The 27,885-nt window shown below is 36.0% G+C and overlaps 2 protein-coding genes across 2 annotated transcripts in view; one reads left to right on the top strand and one right to left on the bottom strand.

Moving 5' to 3' along the window:
* DNAH7 (dynein axonemal heavy chain 7) overlaps positions 1-27,885 on the bottom strand; it is a 122,247-nt gene that overhangs the window by 14,009 nt on the left and 80,353 nt on the right. The window contains exons 46-54 of the mRNA XM_064451976.1: positions 27,162-27,347; positions 23,057-23,220; positions 16,070-16,224; positions 14,944-15,134; positions 12,678-12,811; positions 11,662-11,997; positions 9,273-9,399; positions 7,899-8,093; positions 4,238-4,330 (exon numbers count right to left, since the gene is read on the bottom strand). Coding sequence (XP_064308046.1) covers positions 4,238-4,330; positions 7,899-8,093; positions 9,273-9,399; positions 11,662-11,997; positions 12,678-12,811; positions 14,944-15,134; positions 16,070-16,224; positions 23,057-23,220; positions 27,162-27,347 — 1,581 coding nt within the window. The remainder of the gene's footprint in view (positions 1-4,237; positions 4,331-7,898; positions 8,094-9,272; positions 9,400-11,661; positions 11,998-12,677; positions 12,812-14,943; positions 15,135-16,069; positions 16,225-23,056; positions 23,221-27,161; positions 27,348-27,885) is intronic.
* LOC135313718 (baculoviral IAP repeat-containing protein 5.1-like) lies at positions 141-3,404 on the top strand. Its single transcript, XM_064453358.1, has 4 exons — positions 141-278; positions 1,347-1,456; positions 1,776-1,890; positions 3,201-3,404. Exons 1-4 carry the CDS (start codon positions 141-143, stop codon positions 3,402-3,404), a joined length of 567 nt encoding a protein of 188 aa, XP_064309428.1.

Below are 27,885 nucleotides of genomic sequence, written 5' to 3'. Positions count from 1 at the left end.
CCTGCTCACAAACTCACCTGTGTTTATTCACTTTAAAATTTACTCTGATTTACAGGTGCAATGTGTCATCAATTACCATAATGCCTTAAATGTGAGAGCAGGAGAAAAGCTCTGGGCTATATTAATTTTAGGCTTTATAGATGGAGTTGCTCTTGAAAGAGCTTGGTTTAGCTTCCAAGCTCTTAGCTGATTTTAAGGATATGTATGAATATGAGAACCGTTTAAAAACCTTCACAAACTGGCCTTTTATAGAGAACTGCAAGTGCACCCCAGAGAATGTAAGTCTGAAAATTTATATTTTGACTATGCATTACTTTTTTATATCCTATGCCTGAACATGAAGTCATTGTTAAGTATATTCATGTTCAACAAGAGTTGTGAGCTTCCACAAAGCCTGGAGAAGATGAAAAGTTGAATACTCCAACTTTCCTTGATTACCTGCTCAGAAATACTCTAGTAGGATGACTGGATTCTGCATGTTCAGTTCACTAGCCTACCTATAGAATTGAATAGTTACTTATTATCATTTTTTTGTTGTTCTTGTCACTTGAAAGTTAATTTCTTATATTATATAATCTTTCTAATTGCAAATTTTCATTCATAAAAAAGAAGCCTATGCTAGAAGAAGTACACATCCAGAAGAAGGATGAAATAGCAGAACAATCACTAGTTAAATTCAGAAATTGATGTTATTTAAATTTTAGAAAATTTAATGTTTATGTCCCTGCAGGCTTAGATTTGAGCATTAAAAAAAAAGAAAATCCACCTGACACTTTGGCACACACATGAAAATTCCAGGCTGGATGTCAGATAAGTCATACTGCAAGAGTTATCAGAGAAGGTGTTAAGTTTTGATAAATGAAGCAAACTTAATGTTTAGTGTTCTGACCCGATGTCACTCTAAAGTGACAGGAAAACATAGAAGTTAAAGATGTAGCATTTTACTCACATAATTTATATTTAAAGGTTCTCTATGTCCTTGGTCTTATGTTTTTGCTTTGAAAATATTCTTTATTAGTCCTGGCTATGATAGATCTTATGCACTGCTACCGAAATGCTTGTGTAGCATGGCATCTACCAGACGTTATTTGGTAGAATGAAGCTATTCTGGTAGCCTGCAGATACCACAGATACGCAGAAATCTGTTCACTACTTGTAGCTTATTCCTCATTTCTTTACTAGTTGCATATTTATCTGCTTGCTGTCCTCACACTTAAAACTTATTTTTCAGCCTGATAGACATTGTGGGGAAAGGCATTATTTGCAAGGTCTCAGAAACAGTTTGCTGATGCGAACATGAGCAGTGTGTTGGATGAGGCTCTAAAGTTTTACACTGTCACCTGCAGATGGCAAAGGCGGGCTTTGTCCACTGTCCAAATGCAAATGAACCAGATGTGGCAAAATGTTTCTTTTGCTTGATAGAACTGGAGGGCTGGGAACCAAATGATGACCCATGGTAAGCACAAATGTAACAATGTTCTTGAAGTATTCCTCCAAACTTCCCTCAACATCCCCTTACTCATTATAGTTACTAATTGCTCTGTAACAGTTCACAAAACTGAAGCCTACTGAAAGTTTATCTTACCCAGTAACCTTGAAATAGTTCAACTAGCTTTTATCTGAGATCCACAAAAATCTATTACATATGTTTTCTGTATGATACTTTTTCTACTGATAGAAATACTAAAGAGAACTGTCTGTTCAGATTTCTTCATATCCTGAAATATAACTTTCATGGTTTTAATATCTGTTCTTATTCTGGGTTTACATTGCAGGGAGGAACACATCAAACGTCACAACTGTGGCTTTTTATCTCTTACTAAGCACTTTGATGACCTGACAGTGGAGGAGTACTACATGCTGGAGATGACACGGCTGAGAACCTTCCTTGTAAGTGTTAACCAAATAAACTTAATGTAAGATTCAAAACTAGAATGTAATTCCATCCCTAAGATTTCCAAGCATCATCAAGGAGTGATTGTGTAAGGCTAGAACATGATTTATTCTGAAGTAATGGTCTATGTGCATTATTGGCTAAGAAATCTGCACCTAAACACTTCTCAGTGTAGTCTATTGCCTAGATTTTGAAGGAAAACCTGTTTCCTTCAGAAATGTTTTCTCAACAACTCATTACAGCAGAAAAAAATACCTTTGGTGCAATAATCAACCAATCCAGGAAGCTCTATAATAAGCAGCTCTATCTTTCTCAGGAGGGATGACCAACACAGGTGAAAAGACAAATTTTGACCAGATTATTGCTCCACATATGCAGTTTGACATGTAAATCAGTCTAATTAAGCTTTCAAACTTTAAAGCCCACTTCAAATTTTTTACACTTATCCAGTTTTACTCCTCCCCACTTCTGGGTTTTCTTGCGTGCTGTAGTGTTGACATATACAAAAGCACACAACTGAACTGCTTCAACTAGTTGATCAAGATCAACTGATCTTCAATATATGAAAATAAACGTGGTGACTCCCAAGGTTAAGTATTTAAGTTCCCTACACAACAGCCTTAAATACATAAAAATAGGATTGCGTGCTGCAGTGGGAGCTGTCTGATATCTTAAAAGGTGGACTAAGAGTGAGATGCTGTCTTTACCTAACCTGAACAGCGAATGTTCCAAGGTACAAAAGGGGTCTTGGCCATAATATACTACTTTATTTTTAAGTACAGCATATAGAAAACTTGAAGCAGCAGCTTCAGGTGGCGACACTTTGCCCCCAGGAATACTGCCACCAATAGCTTGGAGGGCTATGCACTAGGTCTAATACAGAACATGCTGCCACCTTGAAGCACCATTATCCTAATGCATCCTGAGAGGCAAGCTCGTGCCCCTTCACACAGAAGAAAATCAAACTGAAGTCTCCCCCCCGATGTGATTTAAAATACAGCTAAACAGTAGGTTCACAATTTACTTTAAAAATATATTATACCTAACCAAAAAACATCACTAAACAGAGCCCTACTGGCAAGCCTGGTGGAAGAGTTTCTGAATCAAGCAGGGAATGCATATGAAATAGCTGCCAAACTGCTCTGCACCATTCAGACAGCAGTATTGCTGACCATAGCAAAAGTAGACTTGTAAGCTAGAATTAGGAGCAGATCAGTAGCTTTTTGAGGGTCTAAGTTTTGAATATAGTGGAACTAGACAGTTGAATTGCTCGACTGAAAGTCTCAATCTTTTGCTTTGCTTTAAGTGCAAAACTGGCAGAAGCATAATAAATTCTTTTGAAGAAGAAGTCACCGCAACTAGGCAGCGTCTTGTGGATAACTTTATCTCCAAGCATCAGTATAGACCACCACCGCCAGAGCCTCTCCATGCTGATCCATCTGCCCAACATTCTGAAAGCTCATACTGCCAGTCAAAAAAAAAAGATCCAGAAGTGAAGCGTAAAGTCTGACTCTACAAGTTTCTCATCTTTATATGGTACAAACATTCATATTCTTAACTGAGTACTAATATAAAGCTGAACAGTTGTGTAAGGAAGTGTAGAAAATACCTTTCATAGGCTTTCTGGAACAGAGGTCATAACTGTTTATACCAACCCCTATCTTTCACAATATGCTTTGTCATTATGGCTAGGTGTGGACTAATAGTAGTCCCGCTAACCTGTGAATATATGAAAAATGTCTAAGCAAATAATTATATTCTGGTTTTTAGTAGGTTGACTTTTCTGGAATAAAGATTCATAACTGTAAGCACCTGTTGTGATCTGTGCCACGTTCAAGCCTTACAGCTAGACATACTCAAATCAGAACAGTTCTGCTTCAAAACACTTTCCATGGAACAAAATGGATCTGTGTGTCTGCAATAACTACTACCTTTAAGCACCTCCATTATCTATACTCCTGCTTACCATTAAATTATCTTCCTAGATCAGACATAATTTACCATAGATAATGACATCCATTTAAAAAGTTACATAAGCAAAAATAGCAGGCGTACTGAAAAAGGAAAGACACAAAGTTTGTAAATCAGTCTCAAGGAGGAAGTGCTCCTGGGATTTTGGGGTGTATATTGAAACTTAACAAAAGCTAAACGCCTACACTTCTGTTTTAAAAAGCTTTTCATTACAATTTCAAACTTGCTGGGTTTTTTTAAAATCTCATTAACTCCTATTTTCTACTGTTGTAGAATGGATGTAGACAATGCAGTTGAAATGTGTACTTGCAAGTACTTTTGATTTCTAAGATGGAAAGATCTTTTTGAATAAAGTGAAAGTTTCATACGTACTTTGTCTGGTCTTAGGCAGCGAATGATAAGCATCCTTTGGAACTCCCCCAACTTGTCTTTCCACTCTGCAGGAAAATCCTCATGCTGGGGATCCTAAAACAATACCTATTTCAATATTGTTTAAAGTGTTTGTGAATTACCTACAGTGAGAGTAAATGATCTTTTAACTTGACACATCAATCCATGATGTATTTTTTTCTTATCTACAGAAATGGGGTTGACATGCTTAAAGCTTTTAAAAGGAAAAAAGCAAACTTTAAAAATACCTTTATCTAAAGAAGCTTCTCTTATAGCAGAGAAGTTACAGTAATTTTTAAGTGTTTAAAAGATAATAACCATAAGTGGTTTTTTCTAGAAAATGGAGAAGGAATGAGGTGGAAGAAACTGAAAATGCACTCTACACTCCATCTTTCTGCCAGAATGGAATTATAGTGCCAGTCTTCAATATTGCAATGATAACAATATAATTAATCACAATCACACTGCAGTATCACATGATAGCTATGAGTTAGGCTGCATCTGATTGCAGAAAATGAGTGCAGGAAAACAAGAATTGGAAAATTGAGTTAAACAATGCACCAGAGAACTTGGTTTGTAAATGGCCTATGAGTAATACAGCTGTTATGTTGTTATTGCAGTTATTAGATTGGTAACAGCAGTCACTGTCTGGCATGCTAACATCTTACTAGATTGCAGTCCAGTGCCAGCGAGGTATAGCTTTTCGGAAGCTGACATTACAGCTCTGCTGGTGAGCCTCTTAGGCTTGCCTGTAGAGGGCTGGGCGCACAGGTATGCAGACAGACATGCACCAACTGCATTCTGAGCAACTTTGATTTAGCAAATCAAATCATGACAGAGCTCACATTCTGCTAAGGATCTGAAGCCCGGCTCCCTCCTTCCCCAGCTTCTAGGCACTTAGTTTCAGATCAGAATCCAGAGTGCTGATAGGAGAAATAGGTGTCTCTGACATCTATAACAGCTGTTGAAGAGTTCAGCTAAAAATTTGCAAGCTTTGTAGAAAACTGAGTGAATTAGGAAGCGGTGAGGAGTGAAGGTCGCACAGAAGACTCCAATGACTTGTGCTACTGTGCTGAAAACTCTTCACTTCTCCATGAGAAGAGATGCATCAGTAGCTTTGAGATTAAGTCAGCCAGATAGAAGAGAACGGAGTTTCAGTCTGTACTTCAAGATATGCAATACAACTTCAGATAAAAATACACAGTATCCTTGAATCAGGGAGTTGAAGTCTTGTCTTCCCCTACTTTTAGAAAAAACCTGATCTACAACAGTAAGAAAATAAAAGCGCATCTCAAACTCCCTTGAGTACACATATTCAGTGTATGGTTGCTGATGACAAAATGGGTCAAGCAACACTGATTTTGTGCCCTCTCTAACACACACATACATCCATGAAACTGTGTGTGCTGGTTTTGGTTGGGATAGAGTTAATTGTCTTCACTGTAGCTGCTAAAGTGCCGATGGCACATTGATGCTTTAGTTGCTGTTAAGTAGCAGCAGAGTGTTGCTAAGTAGCACCTATATTAGTCAGGGACCTTTCCAGCTTCAGTTCCCATGTTCTGCCATGTGGGCAAGAGGCTGTGAGGGGTGGGGCCACAGCCAAGACAGCTGACCCTAACTGGCCAGTGGTGATGTCATGACCAGGGATGTCATAACCAGGGATGTTGGTGTGCAGGGGGGTGGTTGTGGCTTGGTGCATCACATGCTGTTTGTTTGGGTTGTTCATTCCCCCTTCCCCCCCGGCTCCGGTTTCGCCTCTCTCTCGTTATTCTCCTTTTCACTGCATTATTACTGTTGTTGTTATTATTGTTTTATTTTAATTATTAAACTCTTCTTATCTTAACCCATGAGCTTTCTCACTTCTACCCTTCTGATTCTCTCACCCATCCTGCCGGTGGGGGAGTGAGCGAGCGGCTGGGTGGGGCTAAACCACAATACTGTGCTTTATTTAAATTTGTGTGTCACTAACAAGACAGGAGAAAAGGCTGATTCCATATTACTGGGGATAAGCTATACTGGTGATTTAAAAAAAAAAATAATGTAGCTATCAAAAAGGAATCTTCCCCAAGACCCATTAACTAGCACTTTGGAAAAATCCTGTGCATTGACATGAAAGTAGTAGTATTAAAGCTAGATTGGTAATGAAAATGTTTCACATAACAAGTAAAAGGCATAGCATCTCTTCTATATCAGGACAGTGATAGATAATGCCATTCCTTTTGATCTAGCACTCAAGGTTCAGTAACTGAACGTTCCTGGCTTCTGTGTTGCTGTTTATTAGATTCTTTATCAGTTAACGCATGACCTGATTCAATAGAGCTCATTTTATTGAATGCCACTTAAATGAAGGAATTTCTATTTATTTCAGTTTGGCTGTGTGAATGCACACATAGCTGTCACACACACCTTGAATCTTCTGAAAGGCAGCACCTTTCATTTATATTAGGCATTGCTTTAAAAAGCAATAATCCCAAAGTGTGATCTCTTTTTCAAATGCCATCATTTCTCTGTTCATTTTCCAAGTGACTATTTCTCAAAGAAGAATTAAAACACTCAACTTGCAGTATCTTTTTGTAAATGCCCAAGGAAAGCTTTATCTCTGCTATTAGCCTGTTTCCTGCAATCTGGACAACTGAAAGAGCTGCAGCTGCTTAGTTTTGTTAATGTCTCTCACTGTACACTTATGAGCATTTATGAGCATCTCCATTCAAAAATCCATTCTTTTCCTCTCTGCATACTTTAAGCCCATTTTTTAAATAGCAAAGATTTCTAAATCCTTGACATTTACAATTAATAAAACACAAAATTAATCTTTTTGAAATGGGTGTAAGAATTTCTGGGTCATTTGACTGAATATTGGTGATAAATTTTCATCATTTAAGTTAACGGTGAGAAAAGTGGTTAAATGGACTAGAACAAATGGACAGTATTATGTGAACATGGAAGTGGTTATGGGCAGATATGGTGCAAGTAGGAAAGAAGGATAACTTTTAAAATAATTTGTTCAGGAGGTATGTGTACGACAAGCTCTTTACATATCTAGAAGCAGAAGGGGGGAGTATGATAAAATAAAAGGAGGAGTTCAGATTACAGATGAAGCAAGTGCCCAAATGGGGAGCAAATTTCATCTAAAGAATTTAGATTTTAAGGAAACAGAGATGAAGTTAGATAAAGGCAGTGTCAGTCATTAATTGATGTATCAGGTCACTGTGAGAATAGGGAATCACAGGTCTCGAATCCTATTCCAATTTCTCTACGTGGCAATAATTGTTTTTTACACTTATCCAGGAAAGCAGCATGCTACGTAATAGCATGAAAAGGCATCCTCAAAGCATAGTAAACAAATGTATAGACTGACAAGGGACAGAGGTGGCCTCACGTTTAGCAAATTTCACTATCACCTTACTACTGCAGGTTTTGTTGCCTTTTTTCCATCCAAATTCAATTCAAATCATGATTTGCTATTCAGAAGCAACCTTACAAATTGGCAATACTCTACTACTACACACCATTTGCTTAAATATTTACGTTCATATATGTAAGAACATACCATGTAAAATGACAGCACTTTCTTTTCCCTGAATAAATATTTTCAATGTGCTAATTAGCTTATGAATGCAAGCAATCAGGAATGTTAGCATACCAAGCTGTCATACACCAATTTCCACCCATCCTTCAGTCGCGTAAAACTCTTACGAATGTTTGTGAAGCATGGCAAATCTTCTAGTCGACAAATTTCATCCCATGATTTTGGAGGAAGCCAGGTACATGGATTAGAAAAAGGATTGTCCAAACCTATTCCTCCAGTCAAAAGAAATTTCCACTCGTTCTCATTAATCTACAACGAAAAACACTGGTCTCAGGACTAAATAAATAAAATCTAATGTGTTTAGTACATTATGTAGGAAATCAGTAATTTATCTGAATTCTTGCATTAGTTCAAAAAGCTTTTCTATAACTACCAAAGGCTTATTTCCGAAGTATTTAGTGTCTGGTTTTCAGATAAACATAAATCTAAGGAATCAAAAACCCTAAGATATGAGCCAATTTAAAGACTTGTCTCCATTCCTAACCTGGGGAATGAACAATGTTAACTGATGAGATTTTTAGACCCATTCTTCAAATCTCAAAATGTTTGAAGGAATACTGGATATATAGAGAGCCATGCACTTTGCAGCCTTTTCGCATAATGCAAGTCTAAATATGAAAAAGAAATACCAGCCTATTCCATGTCTCACTCCTTTCTCAATACTCCTTTATCTCAAAATTTATTTGATGGCTTGAATTTGTAAATTGAAGTCCTTGTGAATGGGAGAACGGTGTCCCATGATTATTACTGTCAGCTCCTGAAAGAATTCACTTCTACATATTCCCCAATATAAAAATTTCAAAAGTTTCTAAAATTTTAAATGTTTCCATATTACCCTGAAAGAAACAACTCCAAGCAACCAAAAGTACTATTTTGCAGATGATATGATTAAAATGTGTTATTTCAATATGAATTTTAAAAATCCTGTAAATAAATGTTTTGTAAAGAATTACTAGAAATTAATAGAATTTAGTTGGTACAAGCATTTGGTTTTGAGGAATTCTGTGCAAAAATAAACACATTTAGCACCTCAACTGAAAAAGATGAGTAGTTTCTTAAATCAATGGTTACAATTAATTTTGATACACTTTTAGGACTTGGAATGCATCACAGTAAGATTTTGCGAAGAGTTCACTGTAGTGAGTAACATACGCTGGGCTTTGGTTTCAGTAATGTTTAGAAAAACTGTTACCATCTAGCTCAGTTTTGCCATACCTGTTTGTTATATATTTATTTTAGAGAATCTTTTTCAATGTTTATAATTCCTATTAAAATGAAAATAGAACACCACAAAATAGAGGCTTAAGTAATGTAATTATATATATATTTCTGTTCTTATCCTGTATATTTCTATTACTGATAGTTTGTATATGCAATGTAATATATATATAAAAAATACCAAACTGCAAATTATGTTAAATTACTGACCAGTCTTTCATATTTCAGGAGATTCACAGTTAGACAAAAAGAGAAGAGCAGCTTATCTTTTTCAAAGAGGGAGCGACAGACATTGACATAAAGTGAGTAAGTAAAATGATCCTTGAGAATCTTCAACCTGCATGTGTTGGTAAAAGAACAACCTCCCATTAATATCACTCTACAGAGTATTTTCCTTAATAGACTATAATACAAATATATTTAAAACTGTGATTATCAATAATTTCTCTTAAATACAAAGCAAGGAGGCCATCTATTGTTTTATAAAGGTTTAAGTTTGAATACCTTGAATACCTAGTTAAAATAAGGAAAAGTCCATTCAGGTGGTTAGAAATGCAGTTTCTGCAAACTTATGACAGAAATTCAGCCTGAATTTGCACAACTACTTCAAATACTTCTTTCAAGGGTGTAACAAAGATGCGGAGAGGTACTACAGCTTTTTTCCATGTAGCTAGGTCAGCAGTCTCTTGGCAGGGAGCTATTCAGAGGGTATCCCTGCACTTCAGACATAAGATCATTCAGAAACCTAAGTGTGATCTCTTATAATTGAAAAGTGGAAAGCTTTTGACAGAAAATCAAGACTGAGAACAAGCTGTGTTGTTTGATCTGTGCCTCCTTTTCAGTCTTGTGTTTGAATCTATTTTTGTTTTCTTCCATTCAGCTAACAAGAAATAGACCATTTTAAATAATACTGCAGTAATATATAAAAGCTCCTCACTTTTTATGAGCATTTTAAGGCCTGTCAAAATTACTGATTCCTCGTCAGTTAAATGGATATACATACAACTTACACACAAAGTACTGACACAAAGATGGCCATGCAACAAAATGTAAACTTTTTCAAGTTACACAAGTAACATGGTTTGCATGAGAAAAGAATGATTAAGAAAAAAAATCTCAGCACAGGCCTGTAGTAAGAATGCCTGACTAGTGAAGACAGCCCAAGACAAACAGTCTTATGTGAATTATTAATTCACAGAGAAATTTCCGTTAGTGTCATCTTCTGCCTTCACTGGGCAAAATTATAAAAATGGGCTTACAACAATCTTTCCCTGGGAATGCATACTGTCAACTGGGATTCAGGTCCTGTATCTTTATATTTCTGCAGGCAGAAATGTTCTGATACAAAATGAGATTATTTTATTTATTGCTTACTTTAATTTAGGCATACAGGGTCTTTCTGAGATGTAAAAGAGCTAGGTTTACAGAACACAGATTGCCTTATTGGTCAAAGGCTTGAATGTAGCTTCAAATATAAAAACCAAAATATGAAGTTCTGGCTTAAATGATTAGTAGCAATATCTTTGATAAAATAGTTATGTTAGACTTAGATTGCCTAAAGCTTGACCTAATTCTAATGAAAAAATAACCTTCATAACCAGTATGCCACTAAACTGAACACTACACATTAAACTACACACTAAGTACTACCTTACCAGGTACTACAACTTACTTGTATTTAAATAAATATAGACAGTAAAGGATAATTCAGACATTGCCATTTGCAATATTAACTAGAAAAATGTTCTATATACAAATTGGGAGAGTAGTTTCCCTCTCCCATCCTTTACTCATTTGATGAACAGACAAGTAGCTAAGTAACAGAAACAATGTTCTGTGATCTAAAGATCAAATAAAACCACTGAAGTAGAATTTAGTAATTGATGTGATAGAACATTGGAAAACTTTCTCTAAACAATCTCTGTGTAGATAATTAATTTCAAGTGTATATTTTGAATAATCCTAATCTGATCATAATAGTGAGGTCCATCGCAATTGTAATATACATCGTATTATTATATGTACATATACACTACTGTAATTTACAACCACAATTGTAAAATAAATTCAGATTGTTAAAGATTGCAGTTTCTACTGTTCTCATGAACAAGATGGAAGAGGGAGGGACGCCTTAAGTATAAAACACTAAACAAACTGAATTTAAAAAGTGGTTGGGTTAGTAATTACTGCCTTGCACACTCTACAGTCAAGAGCCCCAGTCACAAGACTTCATTCTCTCTCACCAGTTGTGTGAAAAAGTTTCTTGTCTGTTTCTTGAAGACAAAGTTACTACATGAAAGGAAATATAAAACCAAAGCAAGTGGACCACTTTTATCTAACTGATACTTTGTAATTTCACACACGACTTGAGGTAGCAATTACTAAATAGAAATAGTGGAATATGTTGCGCTTGTAATATATTGTACCATTTTGTTTCTATGAATAAATTATTTTCCAGAAAAATTTCTGACATATATATGTACAAAAAATATCTCAAAATGCAATGCCTGAGGCAATACACTTTGAAGAAATGACAGTAACATTTCTGGAGTAACTATGAATACATCACCAATTACAAATGGCGAATTATCACTCTTACCTTGTTTGTAAAACCTCTGATTGCTCCGAATTATCTATAGACATGATGAAAAGGTTAATAAACCACATGAGTGAATACTGGTACATTGGCTCAATGTTGGCTAGATCAGCAATAGAAAAAAACAAGATTGATGAATGAATAGCAATAGGACGATAGCCCATACGAGTAGCATCAATCATCTTTTCTGTCTCTTCAGCTACAGCTTGCTTTTCAGAAATCTCATTAGCCAGAACTTTGGAAGAAGACAATATCTTGATAGCAGTTTCATCTTCCAAAATATTTCCTTCTGAGGCTGAAAGAACTTCTAAAATCTTGTCTTCTATTTCTTTTAGCTGCCTAAAATGATATACAAGATTTTTCACATATGAAAATCACAGCTGTTTTCTGTTAATTTCTATAAAATAAAACAATATGTAGATTCTATTCAAGGTATGCAACTTACATAACAAACCCTTAAATTTCTGAACAAATTATCCACTTTCAGACTAAAAATGGATGGCAAAGGGAGGGGTGATAAACCACTTCGAATACTGCACGTTTCATGTTTTGACCCATGGGGAAAGATGCCCTTTGCCATGTACAATCAATGCAAATCTAGCACACAACAAAAACATTTCTAAAACACAACCAGGAATATCTAATCAAAATTTGCGTGGACAGCAAATCCTACTCCAACATCATGGAAAGGATGCATAACACCAGGACATGATCAAGAGTTACATTTTGCAATTACACAACCCAAAATTCAGCTCTTTAACATTTTATAATAATCCAAAAAACAGGAAACCATGTCAGAAGAAGAAAGGCACAACCAGTAGGAATATGAGGAAGAGCGCACATCCAAATCAGCCTAAAAAACAAACAGAAGCCTAAGTTTGGGCTCTCAAAAATAGCAGTCTTGAATTTCCTGTTAAATCAAGAAAAAAAAAAAAGGCCTCTGAAATGTATTTCCCATGGTGGTATTTCCTTAAACTGCAATCTATTTCTATCCCTAGCAAGAGAAGTTATCTTGATACCTTTTATTCTCAGCCCCTTGAAGGATGAGGGCTTGTTTTTCTTCTTCAAGATCTGGCCTTTCTCTTGCAACTACAATTCCAAGAAGCTGATCCTGCATTCCTTCTGAAGTTATCATGAAGTTCAATAATGTTACCTGTTGGAAGAAATATTTTTTTGGAAGGTAGCGCAGTTATGGCCAGATGCAATTAAAATGCTTCTTCATTTACAAGATTGTAATGTCATGTCATATGCTCAACCAGACTTTGAGAGTAAAAGAATTGCAGCTGAGGGTTTAAGATAACATGTTGGAAAGCTAATTCCAGGATTAACCCAGAAAGTTAACCATAAAAGGGGTGTGATGAGAAAGGAAAGAATTTCATTCTGTTCCTCAAAATTACACTGAAATTTTACATATCAGTGTTTCAGGTGATTGGTCCATGAACAAACATGCTTACATGCAAGAGGGATCTACCCATTCAATACCTGTATGCATCAAGCAGCCTTCACAGAGGAAGGAGCAAAACATTTCTATGAATGGCAGATCCAACTTAACATACAGATTTTGTAAATAAATTTGGTGTTGTTTTCAGAATTGTTCCATCTGAACACCCCAATTCAAATAGGATGTTGGCACAGTATTTTGCAAAAATATAAAGACCAGGTAGATTGCATTTTATGGTTTTTAGAAACTTTTCACCAATAAAATTTTTGCTGTTTTTATAAAGTGGTAACATACATGCTGGAGTTGTACTTCAAACTACTATTGACTCTGCCACATACGGTTTTCTCTCTTTAATGGCCTTGTTCATGTGCAATTTGTAGTATTATTACAGAGATATTTGTATCCTAGAATTAGGATGGCATCGTGTTCTCGATGAGAAAATAACTGGAAAAATAATTATTATTTAAAAGCATTCCCGTCCCATGACATATTTATAAAGGATCAAAAAAATCCACATGCTCTTGCTGAAGAAGTGGCAAAAAATGTATAGTATTTTACATGAGAAAGGGAATGAACACATTAACAGCAGAAGGCTAGAAAATAGTTTGGTGTGTGTAGTTCAAAACCAAGAAAATACTCTACTCATCAATACTGATGAAAGTATTGGTTTTAATTAATTGACTAGGTAACAGTGTCATGAAGAAACTGCTCTTCGTTAGAGCAGTTAACAACTTATGGCTGACTGCATGGAACCCAACTGGAGAAGATTCATCTTTAGAAACTTTATATGCTGGGGGGGAACCCAAAACAGAGGACTGTATTGACAGTGGACTGGCAACTAAGAGATTTTAATTGTCTGTTAAATAAAAAAAAAACTCTTCCTTGGAAATAACCTTCATATAGCTTTTAAATGTACATGTACTCTAAGAATAAATCTTTTGGATGTTTTCTCCTCCTTTCATATTTCATGTTTTTTTCTGAACATGCACCTAATTACTTTCTTTTATCAAAGATCAGTGTCTAGGTGATTTGATGTGCACTGAAGTGAACAGAAGTTATTCCCTTTCATTATTTTTTGTCCATTTTTTTCCCACATCAGAACGCCTTCATTGTTGAAACAACTTACTGTTCCATTTTACTGAATATCATAATAGGTTTGATTTCAAGGTTTCGTGTTTCAGTATAGACTGTATTTAACTAAAGTATAAATGTGTAATACTTTTCTATAACCAGTCCTTCAAAAATAATAATAAATAAAAGGGGGAATATATGTCCTAAGCAACTTTAAAATTGGTGTTTTAATCTTTTTGTTCTTTAAGGCAGGAAACCACCTTTTTTGTCCTAACATAGAAAAATAAGAATAATTCTAGTTATCAAATACATAAACCTGTAAATATATTTTCTATCTGTTATAAACACGGCACAATGCCAGGAATTGCTCAGACTCCTGTCCCTAACTATACTACAGATAAAAATCATGAATATGAAAACCTAATGTAGAGTTTGCGTGTGAGGTGACTATGTCCTTGTGATTATTTTTACAATAGAAGTTGACTAAATAGCATCAGGAGATACAGGCTGGGAAAGGTGATAAAATTAATTAAATAAATACATACATTCCTGACAGTATGAAAGAATGACAGTATTGCAAGGTAAAATATTAGATATGAGAAATGTCAACACTTCTAAGACAATACCAGTCTTCCAGCAGTGTAAAAAAAAAACAAAAACCAATGCTGGCAGGAGAGGAGGAATAAACAAATGCCAGAATTCTTCCTTGCTTTTAGCCAAGGAATTATTTTAAAATTAAAACAGAGTTGCACAGTCACTTTCCAAATTCTCACCTTAACAGATGTTTCAGGAAGATAATGTGGATTTCTCAGCTTAGTTGTAATATAAAAGCGGAATTCAGGGGCATACTCGATAGTGGAGTCTCCAAGGCAAATGCATATACTCCCTGACTGCTTAAATGTCTGTTTGAGCAAAAGTGGCTCTAGGATAGGATCAAGTTCTTCTCCAATATTCTCCAGTAGCACTTCAAAATAACATAAGAATTAGTAGGACTTTCTTGGGATTTGTATTACCAGTTGACTCTTCTTTACAATACATATGTAGAATGCATATTTACAGTGTGCAAACAATAAAATATTAATTGAGGAATATCTAGAGATAAGATTACTGTTTCTTAGATTATTCAGCTGACTGAAAATGAATCAAAGAAATGTACCTTTAATTTCTTCTTCTAATATTATATCAATTTGAAAAAAGTAATTACATGCTATCACTTACTGCTGCCAGTAGCTTAGAACAGCAGTTTTAAGGCTACCATTTTAAAAAAGGGAAGTAACAACAAATTAATTACCACATGCCACAGAAATAATTTTGGGTAACCAAGTCTGCTTCAATTTTCACTGTTATTCATGAGATAGTCAAAATCAAGAAAGAAATAATGGAGAATAAACAATCCATTTCTTTACTTGTAGTTCAGTTAGCCACTGAAAAATAGCTAGAGTTGTAACTGTGTTTTTCATTAATTTATTTCTATTTCAGGGTAATAAGACTACTTGCAATAAAGATACTACAGAGAATACAAGAATCATTACTAATCACAGCCTAGCAGTCTGGTATTTATACCCTTGAAAAGCAAAATAAAAACAACATTACTTTTTAGAAATAAAATTATTGTAACCTGAAAACAAAGAAATGGCAAATCTCATAAAGGAATTAAAAGATACATATTAAACAGAGTACTATATTGTATTGTATTGTGTATTGTGCTAAGAAGTATCTTATAACCTGGTGTGAGTATTTCAATTACTATAGTACTAATTTGATTCAAAATGAGAAAAAAATTTCTCTGTTTTCCTTAACTATGAGAGCATTTGATACTCACTGGAGTTACATTTGTTAGATAATTATGCCCCCTCCAGGTTCTTCTGTAATTTACACTTTCATTAGTCATTGACCTACCAGGACTGCCAAACTGAATGCAATTTTCCAGTGTTGTAACAAATTGAGGGTCGGTGAGTTTTATTATATGCAAACTATTGGCTTTTTCCATATTCTTTATCCATTTATTTGCTTGACCCTGAGGATCTATCATCAGAGGCCATCTTCTTGCATTCCTGAAAGGAAAAATACAATCTTTCTAAACTGAAATATAAGTTCTTCAAAAGTTTACCTCAAAGTACATCTTAAGGCAATTTATTCCTTTTCATCATTAAAACAAAAGTGCATCAGTATTAAATCATAGTAGGCACATACTCAGGTATAATCCTTGATGAGTTTAACTGGAGATAGATGAATCAAAGTTCTTTGTTTACAAAAAATAATTCTTTTTCAAAGAAAGTACTTAGAATAAGACTTCTTACTTCCTAGAGAGTTTAATCACATTTAATCTTATAACACTTTCAAAATAAAAAGATCACACTAAGTTTTGAAATGTTGATCAGTTTTAACAACATCATGTGCATAAGTGAGCATTTGCAGGGGAAAACAGATGTAATTTTCCACTGAAGAGACATTTTAGAGTTAGTATAAAGGGAAATATATGAGCAGATTCAAATGTATCTACCTTTTAATCCCTAATCTTTAAGCAGCAATGGACACAAAGAACTTCTGGATTTTATTTTTGGCAGATTTAGTTACTACTTCACAGATTTTTTTTTAATTTTTTTTTTTTTACAATATCGTCTACCACATGTAGTTATATTACCAAGATATCTAAGACTAGTGACACATTTTAATGGGAATTACAATTACAGCAATAATCACCTAAATTAAAAAACATCTAAGCAGGCAGAAGTGAGAATTCCAAAATAAAGGTAGTCCTAAAAATCTGGACCAAGAGGCCCAGTCAGATTCCAGTTGTTCAGGAGATATAATATAGTTTACTACTGGAAGGAAAAAAACAGCAATAACTTTTTTTCCAGATTCAGCATAAAAATAAATCTTTTAGACTACTTTTAGGCTTCTATCATTATTACAAGTTAGCTTACGCACAATGACACTGACAAATTATTTATTATTAATCTTTTTTTATGAAATTGAACCTCTCTTGAAAAATTGTGATTCACAAACAAAACTTGCAATGTAAATGTGTCTGCATCCATATTCTTATTTTCCTTAAAAATACTAAGATGAAATGTATGCAATTAGGTAAAAGACAATATAATTTTTTTCTGATCGTCAAACATACCTTTTCTTAGAGTAATGTTTTATGAAAGGTTTCCATAAATTGTCAACAGAAAGCGATAAGCCTTGAATTAGAAAAAGGTACAGAACAAGAAGTTGTAGATACAGCGTAACTTCTCAAAGACAATGCTCAGATAAACTTAGTTCAATGTCATCTAAGTTCTTACAGGCTTAATAGTTTTAAAATTGCTGGAAGGCAAAACTGTGTAACACATTAGCAACCTTGATCTTCTTTCAAGAGAGTAATTTTAAAACAGGTAAAGCACAGTTTAAGAAAGAGAATCCTTTATAGTCTCTGTTACAGTTTCTACTCCATAAATTTCTTATTAAGGACTATGTGTAGTTGTAAGGCCTATTTATACATGTGTAAATAAAATAAATCATAATAACATGCATGTAACCCATAATCCAAGGGTTCAGCTATCTGTGACTCAGATACAGTTCTGTGAAGCACAGCTGTATGACTCAGTTATCAATACTGAAATTTTTTTTTTAAGCAAAACTATGTAAGATATAAAAAATGAAAACCAAGCTGGAAGGGAAGTTGGTTGCTTGGCAATAGTGACTCACAAGAAGTTATGGAACTTTGGAAAGAAGGAAAAAACAGAGACTGTTTTTTTGTTTTTTGGCAACTGATATCAGATCTGGCAGCTCAGCAAGATCGAGTTTCAACCAGTCCTTTCCAAAATGCAACAGAAGCTGACATTTTCGTACCTCAGTGGCAGCCTTCTGGCTAGCACAAACTCATAAAGTGTTCCTGATGTAGTTATGAGCAAACTGATGTTTAGCTTAGTAGTGTTAGTCCTATCTCGTATGCATATTAGTGAAAAAATAAGTCTGTAGTCAGGAAAAAAGACTGATCCTGCTTGCAGAAGCTCTGCACAATAAAATGTGCCCAAATAAATGCAATCCCCTAGAATAAGGAATATATATGAAAATAGGGAGCACAAGCACCTTAGGTTCTTTGGACTGAAAATGGAGATTTTGGAAGCAAGATAGCAGAAGTTTAGGAAAGAAAGTTTTGGAAGAGAAATCTACCATGTGTGGCAGTAGCCTGAGATTATACATGGGATGCTACAGAGGTTCCTTTTGTGTTATGGATCACAAACTACACTTGGGAGTGACCATTCACCAGCTAAAGGAGGATGGCTTTCTTCTCCCTTCTTTAGATGTAGATATCATTTAAGAAAATGGGTCAACTGGAAGAGACCATGTCCAGCCTACCCATGAAGGAAGAAAGCTTTCACAGGTAAAATGCATTGAAAGATTCAGGAAATGCATTTGTAATCCACCAGGACAGTGTAATATCTAAGCAATATCTAAGCAGACATTAAGCAAGTTAAAATGTGGGCTTTGTAAAGTTACAAGTATTTTGAATAATTTGATAAATACAGATAATGACAAATTTGGTAACACAGTAGGTCTAGAGAAGCAAACAGAGGGTTCGAAATCTGAAGATCTGTCAGAAGAGGCAGTAGCATCAGCAGTGTCAGAAGACAATCTTGCAGTAGGTAACAGTGTTCACCAATGGATCCAAAGTGTACTGAAAGAATTGCTGACCTCCCAAATTGCTAGGTTGTTCAGTTGCTTCTGCGAACCCAAAGAGAGACCCCAAAGGATATACAGCCAGGTGATTTTAAGAGTAAGATGATACAAGGTGATACAGCAATTGCAAACTGTAAACTGAACATAGTAAACATACATGTTAAGCACATCCTAAAACAGACTACATTTATATAATGCTCATAATAATTTTGCTTGTTCTTATTTTAAAACAGGAATTTAATATTTGAGGAAACCTCAGCCAAAACCTACAGCATGTATTTTGTTTCCTAAATACTCCAAAGTTTCATTCACGTATTATTTTCAGCATATCCCATTTCAGTCTTACTGTACAACAGACAGGAAATACTTAAGACTGAATAACTAAAGAATGGTTCTCTGATAACAGCCAAACACACATAGCTTTCATCAACAACAAAATCCTTCTTTGTTGATGGGAATGACTAAGCAGTCACTGTGTATGTTTGCAAATTATCCTTGAATAGCATTCTAATTCTGCTTTTAAAAAAAATTGTTGTTATAAAAAGCTTGGGTTGCATTTTATATGGTTCCTGAGGTCCTAACATAAAATTCATCTAGCCATAAAATCATAACTACAGGCATAATATATATCATCAATTTGAGGTAGATTCTATCTCACATTTCAAAATTAAAAGCTATCATTATTTAGTTTTAAAATGCTAATCATCTTTCCATTAGCTAAAAGAGAATTTTTATCAAAGCTTTGTAAAAGTCAAGTGTTAGGATGTACTGTAGAAATGTTGCATTTATTAACATTTGTCAACTGTTTAGCCTGAGTGATTGAATTATTAATACAGTAATTACCTTTAAAAAGTTACATTTACAACCATAATCCCAGCATACATCCTTCTAACTTCAATAAGCATTTTTGCTTCCAGAAGTACAATCAATGCCGATTTTTGAAGTCAAATTAAAGTACGTTGAGGTTCTTTAGCTAGCACATTAATTTTGTCATATCTGTTTCATTTTGCACTTTGTCACCTATCCGGTTGCCAAAGCTGAAGTATTATCCACACATATATGCTTCCAAAGTTTCACCTGATAATATACAATTTCAGTTATGTGTAATAACCTAACATTCACTGTACAGTAAAAGAAGTATTCATTCACCAGTGCTATACAACATTAGACTCCTCAAACAGTGAGAAGAATTTTCATGTAAACAGTAGCAAAAATTAAAGATTTATATTAGTAAGTTTCTGCAGTAGCATACTGCAAAAAAGATGCATAGATGTTAGGTACATGTTATCATAGACTTGATAAACATTAACCTGGCTGTGGAAAAGAATTATAAGAATTATTTATTCATTATACAGAAAAGAGAACCAACAGACATGAAGTAAATGGGTAGCAGTCACAAACAGAAGAACAGTTAAAGCAACATTGTTCCACAGTCAATTCAGCTTCAGCTGTGCTAAGAACAAAACCTAAAAGCTACAAGTCAGCAGCAATGCATTAGCAACCCTACCGGACAGAACTGAGAGGTTCTTTGTTTACAGTCATAACAAACACAAGTCCAAATGAAAATCATAACTGCTTATGCAATCTCACAAAGTTTAGCCTATTGTAAGCACCCAGCTCTGTATTTAACAAAACTGTCAGGGCCATACATATCTCAGTCATCAGTAGGCATATTAATCTAAAGCTATCACTAGTAAGCTGTAGGTACTTCTAGATGTTAAAACGTTAAACATTAACACTGTCAGTTCCCATACTATACGTTGTCATACAAATCACTGATGTTTGCACTGATTGTGACGTTGATAGATTGTCAGATGAACTCTGCCCAGACAAACGTAATTCTAGTGGTTGATGTGAGACACAGATCTGCGCATATTAGAACACCTCATAAGAACACAGAATCATCTTAAAGGTGAAAGGCAATAATATTAGATTTAGAGTTCATGAGATCCATATTTCCTTCCTATGAGGAATTTTGAGATTTCAGAATCTGTTTCACTTTTCAAAGAAGAATATCTTTAAACATGCAGAATTTTCAAAAATGTTTTAGATCAAACAATGTATCATTAGATGAAGTCAAAGTATTTTCTTTGGATGCTGCTTAAGATAATTACAAAAGGGAAAATTTAAAAAAAAAAGATGGGGGTGGGATTTCAAAATTAAATATAAAACCTTCTTCCCTCATCAGAACTTTCTTCAACTCGTGATAAAACTACTGTCATACTATCCACATGACAACAGGGAGCAACAATTGAAACTGCCACGTTTTTAACTATAAATAGTATTTAGTAAATTCCAGCACTCCAATGATGTAATCAAGTCTCTGCTATGAATTCATATTTTAATAATTTTTTTTAAAGTTCTTTGAGGACTGGACTGGGTGCAAGGAAGACTTTGTGGCACCCCATTCATAATGCCTACTTAAAAGGTCCCTACACTAACCCAAAAATCAAAGCGCTCTCTGCTTTTTTCTAGGAATATGTCATGTTGTTCTGCTCCAGAAGGAATCCTAGGAATGACTGTTCTGAATGAAGCATTGACAGTTAAGGTAACAAGGCCCTGAGGAAAACAGACTCCAAATTGTCAGTATAGATACACCTTTCCACCCTTCATCCAGTATCTAAAATTATCACATGGATAAGGAAGACCCACATCTAACTCCCAACTGCCTGACAAGATGAGAATCCTCACCTTTCTGAAATCAGGAGTTACTGCAGCGAAGGCCTATCTCACCTTTTCTTATTGAAGCAGTTTAGCAGTACATAGAATAAAAGGCAAGAAACGGAGGAAGAAACTGGCAAGAGCTGGTTGGGATCACCCTCTGTAAGGAAGGGGATTAGAAATTCTCTCCATTCTAACGTTTTGCACCTCCTTTACTGCCTTCTGTAGAAGATATACATGGGCCTTGGCCTTTTGTTGTTTTTTCGTTACTGTGCCCTAGCAAAACAAATATTCAGTGCATCAGTGTACAAACCAACACTTCCAAAATGTCAGGGCTTTATACACTAAATATGTTACAAGCCTGCATGTTAAAATCTCCTACCAGTTGGCAACAAAAACTGGGAAACTGTTTATAGACAAGTAACCAAGACATTATCTATAGTATTTCGAGTGCCAGCTTAGGGGAAAAGTGTGTCATTCTCATAGAAAAATTAGCAAAATAATCTTCAGTAGCTCTTGGTAGCACCAGATGCCAGCATATTTCTTTAAAATTAGACCTTTTAACTTCTTAAAGGAGAATTACTTCCATATCTACTGATTATGCAAGAATAGTATTCAAAATTCTATTCCTAAAGCATTTTAGGATGTTGTAAACTGAATCCAGTGTGCAGCATGTTTGTAAAAAGGAAAAAAAAAAGGGGGGGGGGGGGAGGGAAAGGTATCATTATAGCAATCAACAGAAGTTAAAAAGGAGAGGAGTGAATTCACACATTTAAGAACTTTATAAAGTTAAAAAGTGTTATTAGTCTTTCTTATAAATTTAAACATTTGTCATGGCTTTAGCTGCGATAGAGTTAATTTTCTTCATAGTAGCCAGCATGGGGCTATGTTTTGGACTTGTGTTGAAAACACTGTTGCTAATGGGATGTTTTAGTTGTTGCTAAGTAGTGCTTGCACTAGTCAAGGACTTTTTCAGCTCCCCATGCTCTGCTAGGGGCACAAGAGGCTGGGAGGGGGCACAGCTGGGACAGCTGACCCCAACTGACCCGAGGGATATTCCATAGCATATGACATCATGCTCAGTATATAAGGCTGGGAGAAGCAGAGAGAAGCGAGGGACGTTCAGAGTTATGGCATTTTGTCTTCCCAAGTAACTGTTACGGTTGATGGAGCCCTGCTTTCCTGGAGATGGCTGAACACCTGCCTGCCAATGGGAAGTAATGAAAGAATTCCTTGTTTTGCTTTGCTTGCGCATGCATCTTTTGCTTTACCTATTAAACTGTCTTTATCTCAACCCACGAGTTTTCTTACTTTTACTCTTCTGATTCTCTCCCTGATCCCACCAGAGGTAGTGAGCAAGCGACTGTGTCATGTTCAGTTGCTGACTGGGGCTAAACCATGACAACATTAGTCATTTTATAACTCTGGTTGGTAACCTGGATATACAGAAGAAAACTGTCTATAAAAATAACAACTGAAAAGCATGTTGAAAGAAGCTATTTAATGAAAATTATGCATTGTAATGTTCTTTTTCTTTTTTTTTTTTTTTTTACTTACGAAATAATGATGGCATTATCAATAGAAAACATGTCAGAAGGTAGTCCAGCAATATTCCAAGCTCTGATTTCCACTGGTTCTCCCAGGGTATTTGTTAAGGAAAAATCATCAGAACAAGGTATGTCTTTTGTTTTACATAGCAATACCCACTCTTTAGTTTGCATCTAGATAAGAATAAAACAAATATTAACTGAAGTTCTGTAATTCACAAAATTTTCAAACTATTAAAAATGCACTTTACAACCCATTTCCCATAACAGTTGCTACATACAGGATCACTATACTTCAAATGGAAAGAAACTCATGCTTCTGTATGAAACGTCTGAAAATGTCTCTAAAAACATCTTTGTATGTGATTTCTATATATGAAATGTAAGTCTACTAGTCAGAGCCTTGGTATGATTTTATTTACCATTTCAGCAGTAGTCTCCTATACTATAAAATGCGTATAGAACAAATGCACATATTCTAATAACAAAAAAAAAATCTTCCCTATTTGACTCTGAGGACACACGTAATGAGCACTTGTCAGGACTTAACAGTCATTTGGAGTCACTTCTCACTGTTCCTTGTATCATCTAACTCACTACAGTTGTGTAAACTACATGTTTGTGTAGTGCATAATAATAATGAAGACACACACCTTTGAATATGTAAGCCAAAAAGCATATTCCACTAGGAAGAATGCTTCTAAAGAAGAAAAATATATAGAAATAGCAAGTTCATATGAAAGGCACAGTCTTGGATGAAAGCTACATATAAGGTCAAAGAAGTATGCTGTACTATTCTGAACTAAAAGTTAGCTGGCAAAGCCTCAAGCAACAAAATGCAGAAATGCAGCATTAAGGGAAATGGTCTAAGTGCTAAAGACATTCAGAGACGGTGAATGAAGGATTCATCAATTTGCATAAAACAAAGTTGATATTCCAACATATATCTTTTCCTCTTATGAAAAATGGGGGGGGCAAAAACAACAATCAACATAGCAGCAGATGAAATGAAGAATGAAGACCTGCAAAAAAGTGATTATGCTGTCCAACAATTTCTGAAAGAGATACATAACTAATACGTGCCTGCACAATTATGAGAGTATGAATCCATACCTACTGCTGCGCAGAGAAAGAAACTCTATGCAGTCAGACAGAATGAAATTACACTAAACTTTTCAGATGAAACCAGTATGTATTCATTTTTAGTGAATAATCATGCAGCTGTCTCTGCCTTTTATGAACATCATCTGCACCTGTATCTACACTTGCATGGAGTACATTTCAACACCCCTTAAGTTGTTTCACCAAAAGTACTCCTACCTACCCAGAGACAATATTATACACAATGCAGGTTTTAAGCCTAAGAGAAAACATCGTCTCAAAATTATGTAATTTGGAATTGTAAAAACTACAGACTATTTATTTACGCTATAAATACTCAAACCATAAACTGTCACTCTATAAAGTTTTGAAATAGTAACATCACAACACGGACATTATGAAGAAAAGAATAATTTGAAAGAACAGTACAAAATTTTGTGAAGAAAAATGGAAAAAGGAAGGATTCAAGACACTGAAGGAAAAGTGGCAATAATGATTCTATCCAAATTCTATATTCGAATGAAGTACATAGATTTTTTTTCTCTGCCTTAATCTTTAGCTATTTTTGATACCCTGGACCTGATTTTCAAAAGAAATGGGCATTAATTTCTTCAGCTGAATTCAGTGGCAGCTTCTGATATTCAAAAACTTTCAAAGTCAGGCTTTATCATCCAAAAATTGTTATATCTAAAACCAGCTGTCAAAGTTTTTTTTATCCAGAATTTCCATTTATTTCACTAAGATTTGCAGGCACAAATCTGCTCTGTTATTGAGCTGCTGTATCTTTTGTCTCTTTTTGTACAGAATTACTCCACTTTCAGAACTTGCTTAACTGTGCTGCTCATTGAAATAGAAGCTAATTCTGTTTTCATAAAATCATAGAATTGTTAAGGTTGGAAAAGACCCTTAAGATCATTGAGTCCAACCGCTAACCTATCACTGCCAAGTCCACCAATAAACCATATCCTCAAGCACCACATCTGCCCTTCTTTTAAATACCTCCAGGGATGGAGACTCCACCACCTCCCTGGGAGCCTGTTCCAATGCCTGACAACCCTTTCGGTGAAGAATTTTTTCCTAATATCCAACCTAAACTTCCCCTGGCACAGCTTGAGGCCATTTCCTCTCATCCTGTCGCTTGTTACTAGGGAGAAGAGACCGACCCCCGCCTCGCTACAACCTCCTTTCAGGTAGTTGCAGAGAGCGATAAGGTCTCCCCTCAGCCTCCTCTTCTCTGGGCTAAACAACCCCAATTCCCTCAGCCGCTCCTCATAAGACTTGTTCTCTAGACCCTTCACCAACTTTGTTGCCCTTCTCTGGACACGCTCCAGCAACTCAGTGTCCTTCTTGCACTGAGGGGATCAAAACTGAACACAGTACTCAAGGTGCGGCCGGCTGTCAACCAACACCCCCAGATCATTTTCCTCCAGGCAGCTCTCCAGCCACTCCTCCCCAAGCCTGTAGCATTGCATGGGGTTGTTGTGACCCAAGTGCAGGACCCGGCACTTGGCCTTGTTGAATCTCATACCATTGGCTCCAGCCCAACGATCCAGCCTGTCCAGGTCCCTCTGCAGGGCCTTCCTGCCCTCCAGCTTGGTGTCGTCTGCAGACTTACTGAGGGTGCACTCAATCCCCTCATCCAGACCATCAATGAAGATATTGAACAGGACTGGCCCCAACACTGAGCCCTGGGGAATGCCACTCCTGACTGGCCGCCAACCAGATTTGACTCCATTCACTACCACTCTCTGGCCTCGGCCGTCCAGCCAGTTTTTAACCCAGCGCAGAGTGCACTTGCCCAAACCGTGAGCAGCCACCTTCTCCAGGAGAATGCTGTGGGAGACAGTGCCAAAGGCCTTACTAAAGTCCAAGTAGGCAATATCCACAGCCTTCCCCTCATCCACTAAGCGGGTCACCTTATCATAGGAGGAGACCACGTTAGTGAGGCAGGACCTCCCTTTCATAAACCCATGCTGGCTGAGCCCGATCCCCTGGGTGTCCCGCATGTGCTGCATAATGGTGTTCAAGATGATCTGCTCCATGACCTTTCCTGGCACCGAGGTCAGGCTGACAGGCCCGTAGTTCCCCGGATCCTCCTTCCAACCCTCCTTGTAGAGGGATGTCACATTCGCTAGTTTCCAGTCATCTGGGACCTCCCCGGTTGACCAGGACTGCTGATAAATGATGGAGAGTGGCTTTGTGAGCTCCTCTGCCAGCTCCCTCAGTATCCTTGGGTGGATCCCATCCGGCCCCATGGACTTGTGAACATCCAGGTGAAGGAGCAGGTCGGTGACTGCCACCTCTTCAACAACTGGGACTTCATTCTGCATACTGTCTCCATCTCCCATCACAGGGGCCTGACAACCCTCAGGATGACCAGTCTGACTATTAAAGACTGAGGCAAAGAAAGCATTAAGTACCTCAGTCTTCTCCTCATCTTTCGTGGCAAGGTTACCTTCCACATCCAACAAAGGAGGGAGATCCTCCCTGGCCCTCCTTTTGTCACTGATGTATTTATAAAAACATTTTTTATCATCTTTAATGGTGGCGGCTAGTTCAAGTTCCAGCTGGGCCTTCACCTTCCTAATCTTTTCCCTGCATAACCCCACACCCTTGTAGTCCTCCTGAGTCACCTGCCCCTTCTTCCAAAGGTGGCAAGCTCTCCTTTTTTTTCTTGAGTTCCAGCCAAAGCTCCCTTTGAAGTTATGGGGAATTTAGGCCTTGAATGGAACAGGAGTAACCAGAGCCATGAGGTATTAAGTTACTGGCAATTGCTTTGAGAAGAAAAGCAACCAAAGGACTCCATGCTTCACACAGCAGTAAGTACTTTACAGGAGAATGAAGAATTTCTCCCACGTCTAAGCAACAAAACTCAAAATCCTACAATTCAGTTTCAGTTCCACTTATGAATTCTATTAAAACATAATATACAAATACAAACTTTTTATTACAAGAAAAATTAATAAAATTTATATCATTACAAAACATGGGGACAAAATAACTGTAGATATTACTTGTCTGTAGCTGGATGTAAAGGCTCCTAGGTAAGCTACAATTCCTGATGAAATAAGTATATCTCCAGTCAAATTGATGTACTGCCTTCCCAGGTCCACAGCAGTCTCATGCCAGCGAGTTTTCTCACCCCCAAGGCCACCAATCAATTGTTCTGCTCGCTGTAGTTTTTTGCTGCATAAGTCAACCTTAGAATGAAAAAAAAAAAATTGCTGATTATAATACATGATCTCTTTAAAAACATTTCAGAAATATTAAAATTATTCAAGAATTATTTTCCCACGCAGATGATTTCTTAAGTAATTTCATTGAAGAGAAAAACACCTTAATATAATGGAAATGTTTAAAATACAAAAACAATCTCAGTACCAGCACATGAAGTCTATTCAGTTACATTTTCATCCAAATAAATGAAGATGACCAGTATAAAACATGCAATTCAAAATAGCTCTGCATGTGACCTGGAAAATATTAATAGTCAAGGAAATAATATACATGTCATAAGAGAAACAAAAACATCTTAAAGAGATCACTGTCTCATAAAAGTAGGTAAGTTATTTTCTGCAAAATAATATCCTTATGAATACATAATCTGCAGTTCTGTTGTCAGTTTTTTAACTAAGCCATCTTTCCAGGCATGTTTATAATCCTTTTTAAAAAAAAAAAAAAAAGAGAGAGAGATTTAACAGGAATTTAATCCAGCTCTGCTAGAATTCTTTACTATCT

Source organism: Phalacrocorax carbo, chromosome 5 (assembly GCF_963921805.1).
Source record: "Phalacrocorax carbo chromosome 5, bPhaCar2.1, whole genome shotgun sequence".
Taxonomy (NCBI): domain Eukaryota; kingdom Metazoa; phylum Chordata; class Aves; order Suliformes; family Phalacrocoracidae; genus Phalacrocorax; species Phalacrocorax carbo.
The sequence above is the reverse complement of the archived record's forward strand: the minus strand, read 5'-3'. Positions and strand labels throughout refer to the sequence as shown.

Excerpts from the sequence above, each read along its gene's own strand:
- LOC135313718 (XM_064453358.1), top strand. The coding sequence starts at position 141 with ATGGAGTTGCTCTTGAAAGAGCTTGGTTTAGCTTCCAAGCTCTTAGCT. Across the intron at positions 279-1,346 it reads GCAAGTGCACCCCAGAGAAT|ATGGCAAAGGCGGGCTTTGT; the intron begins GTAAGTCTGAAA and ends TGTCACCTGCAG. Across the intron at positions 1,891-3,200 it reads CACGGCTGAGAACCTTCCTT|TGCAAAACTGGCAGAAGCAT; the intron begins GTAAGTGTTAAC and ends CTTTGCTTTAAG.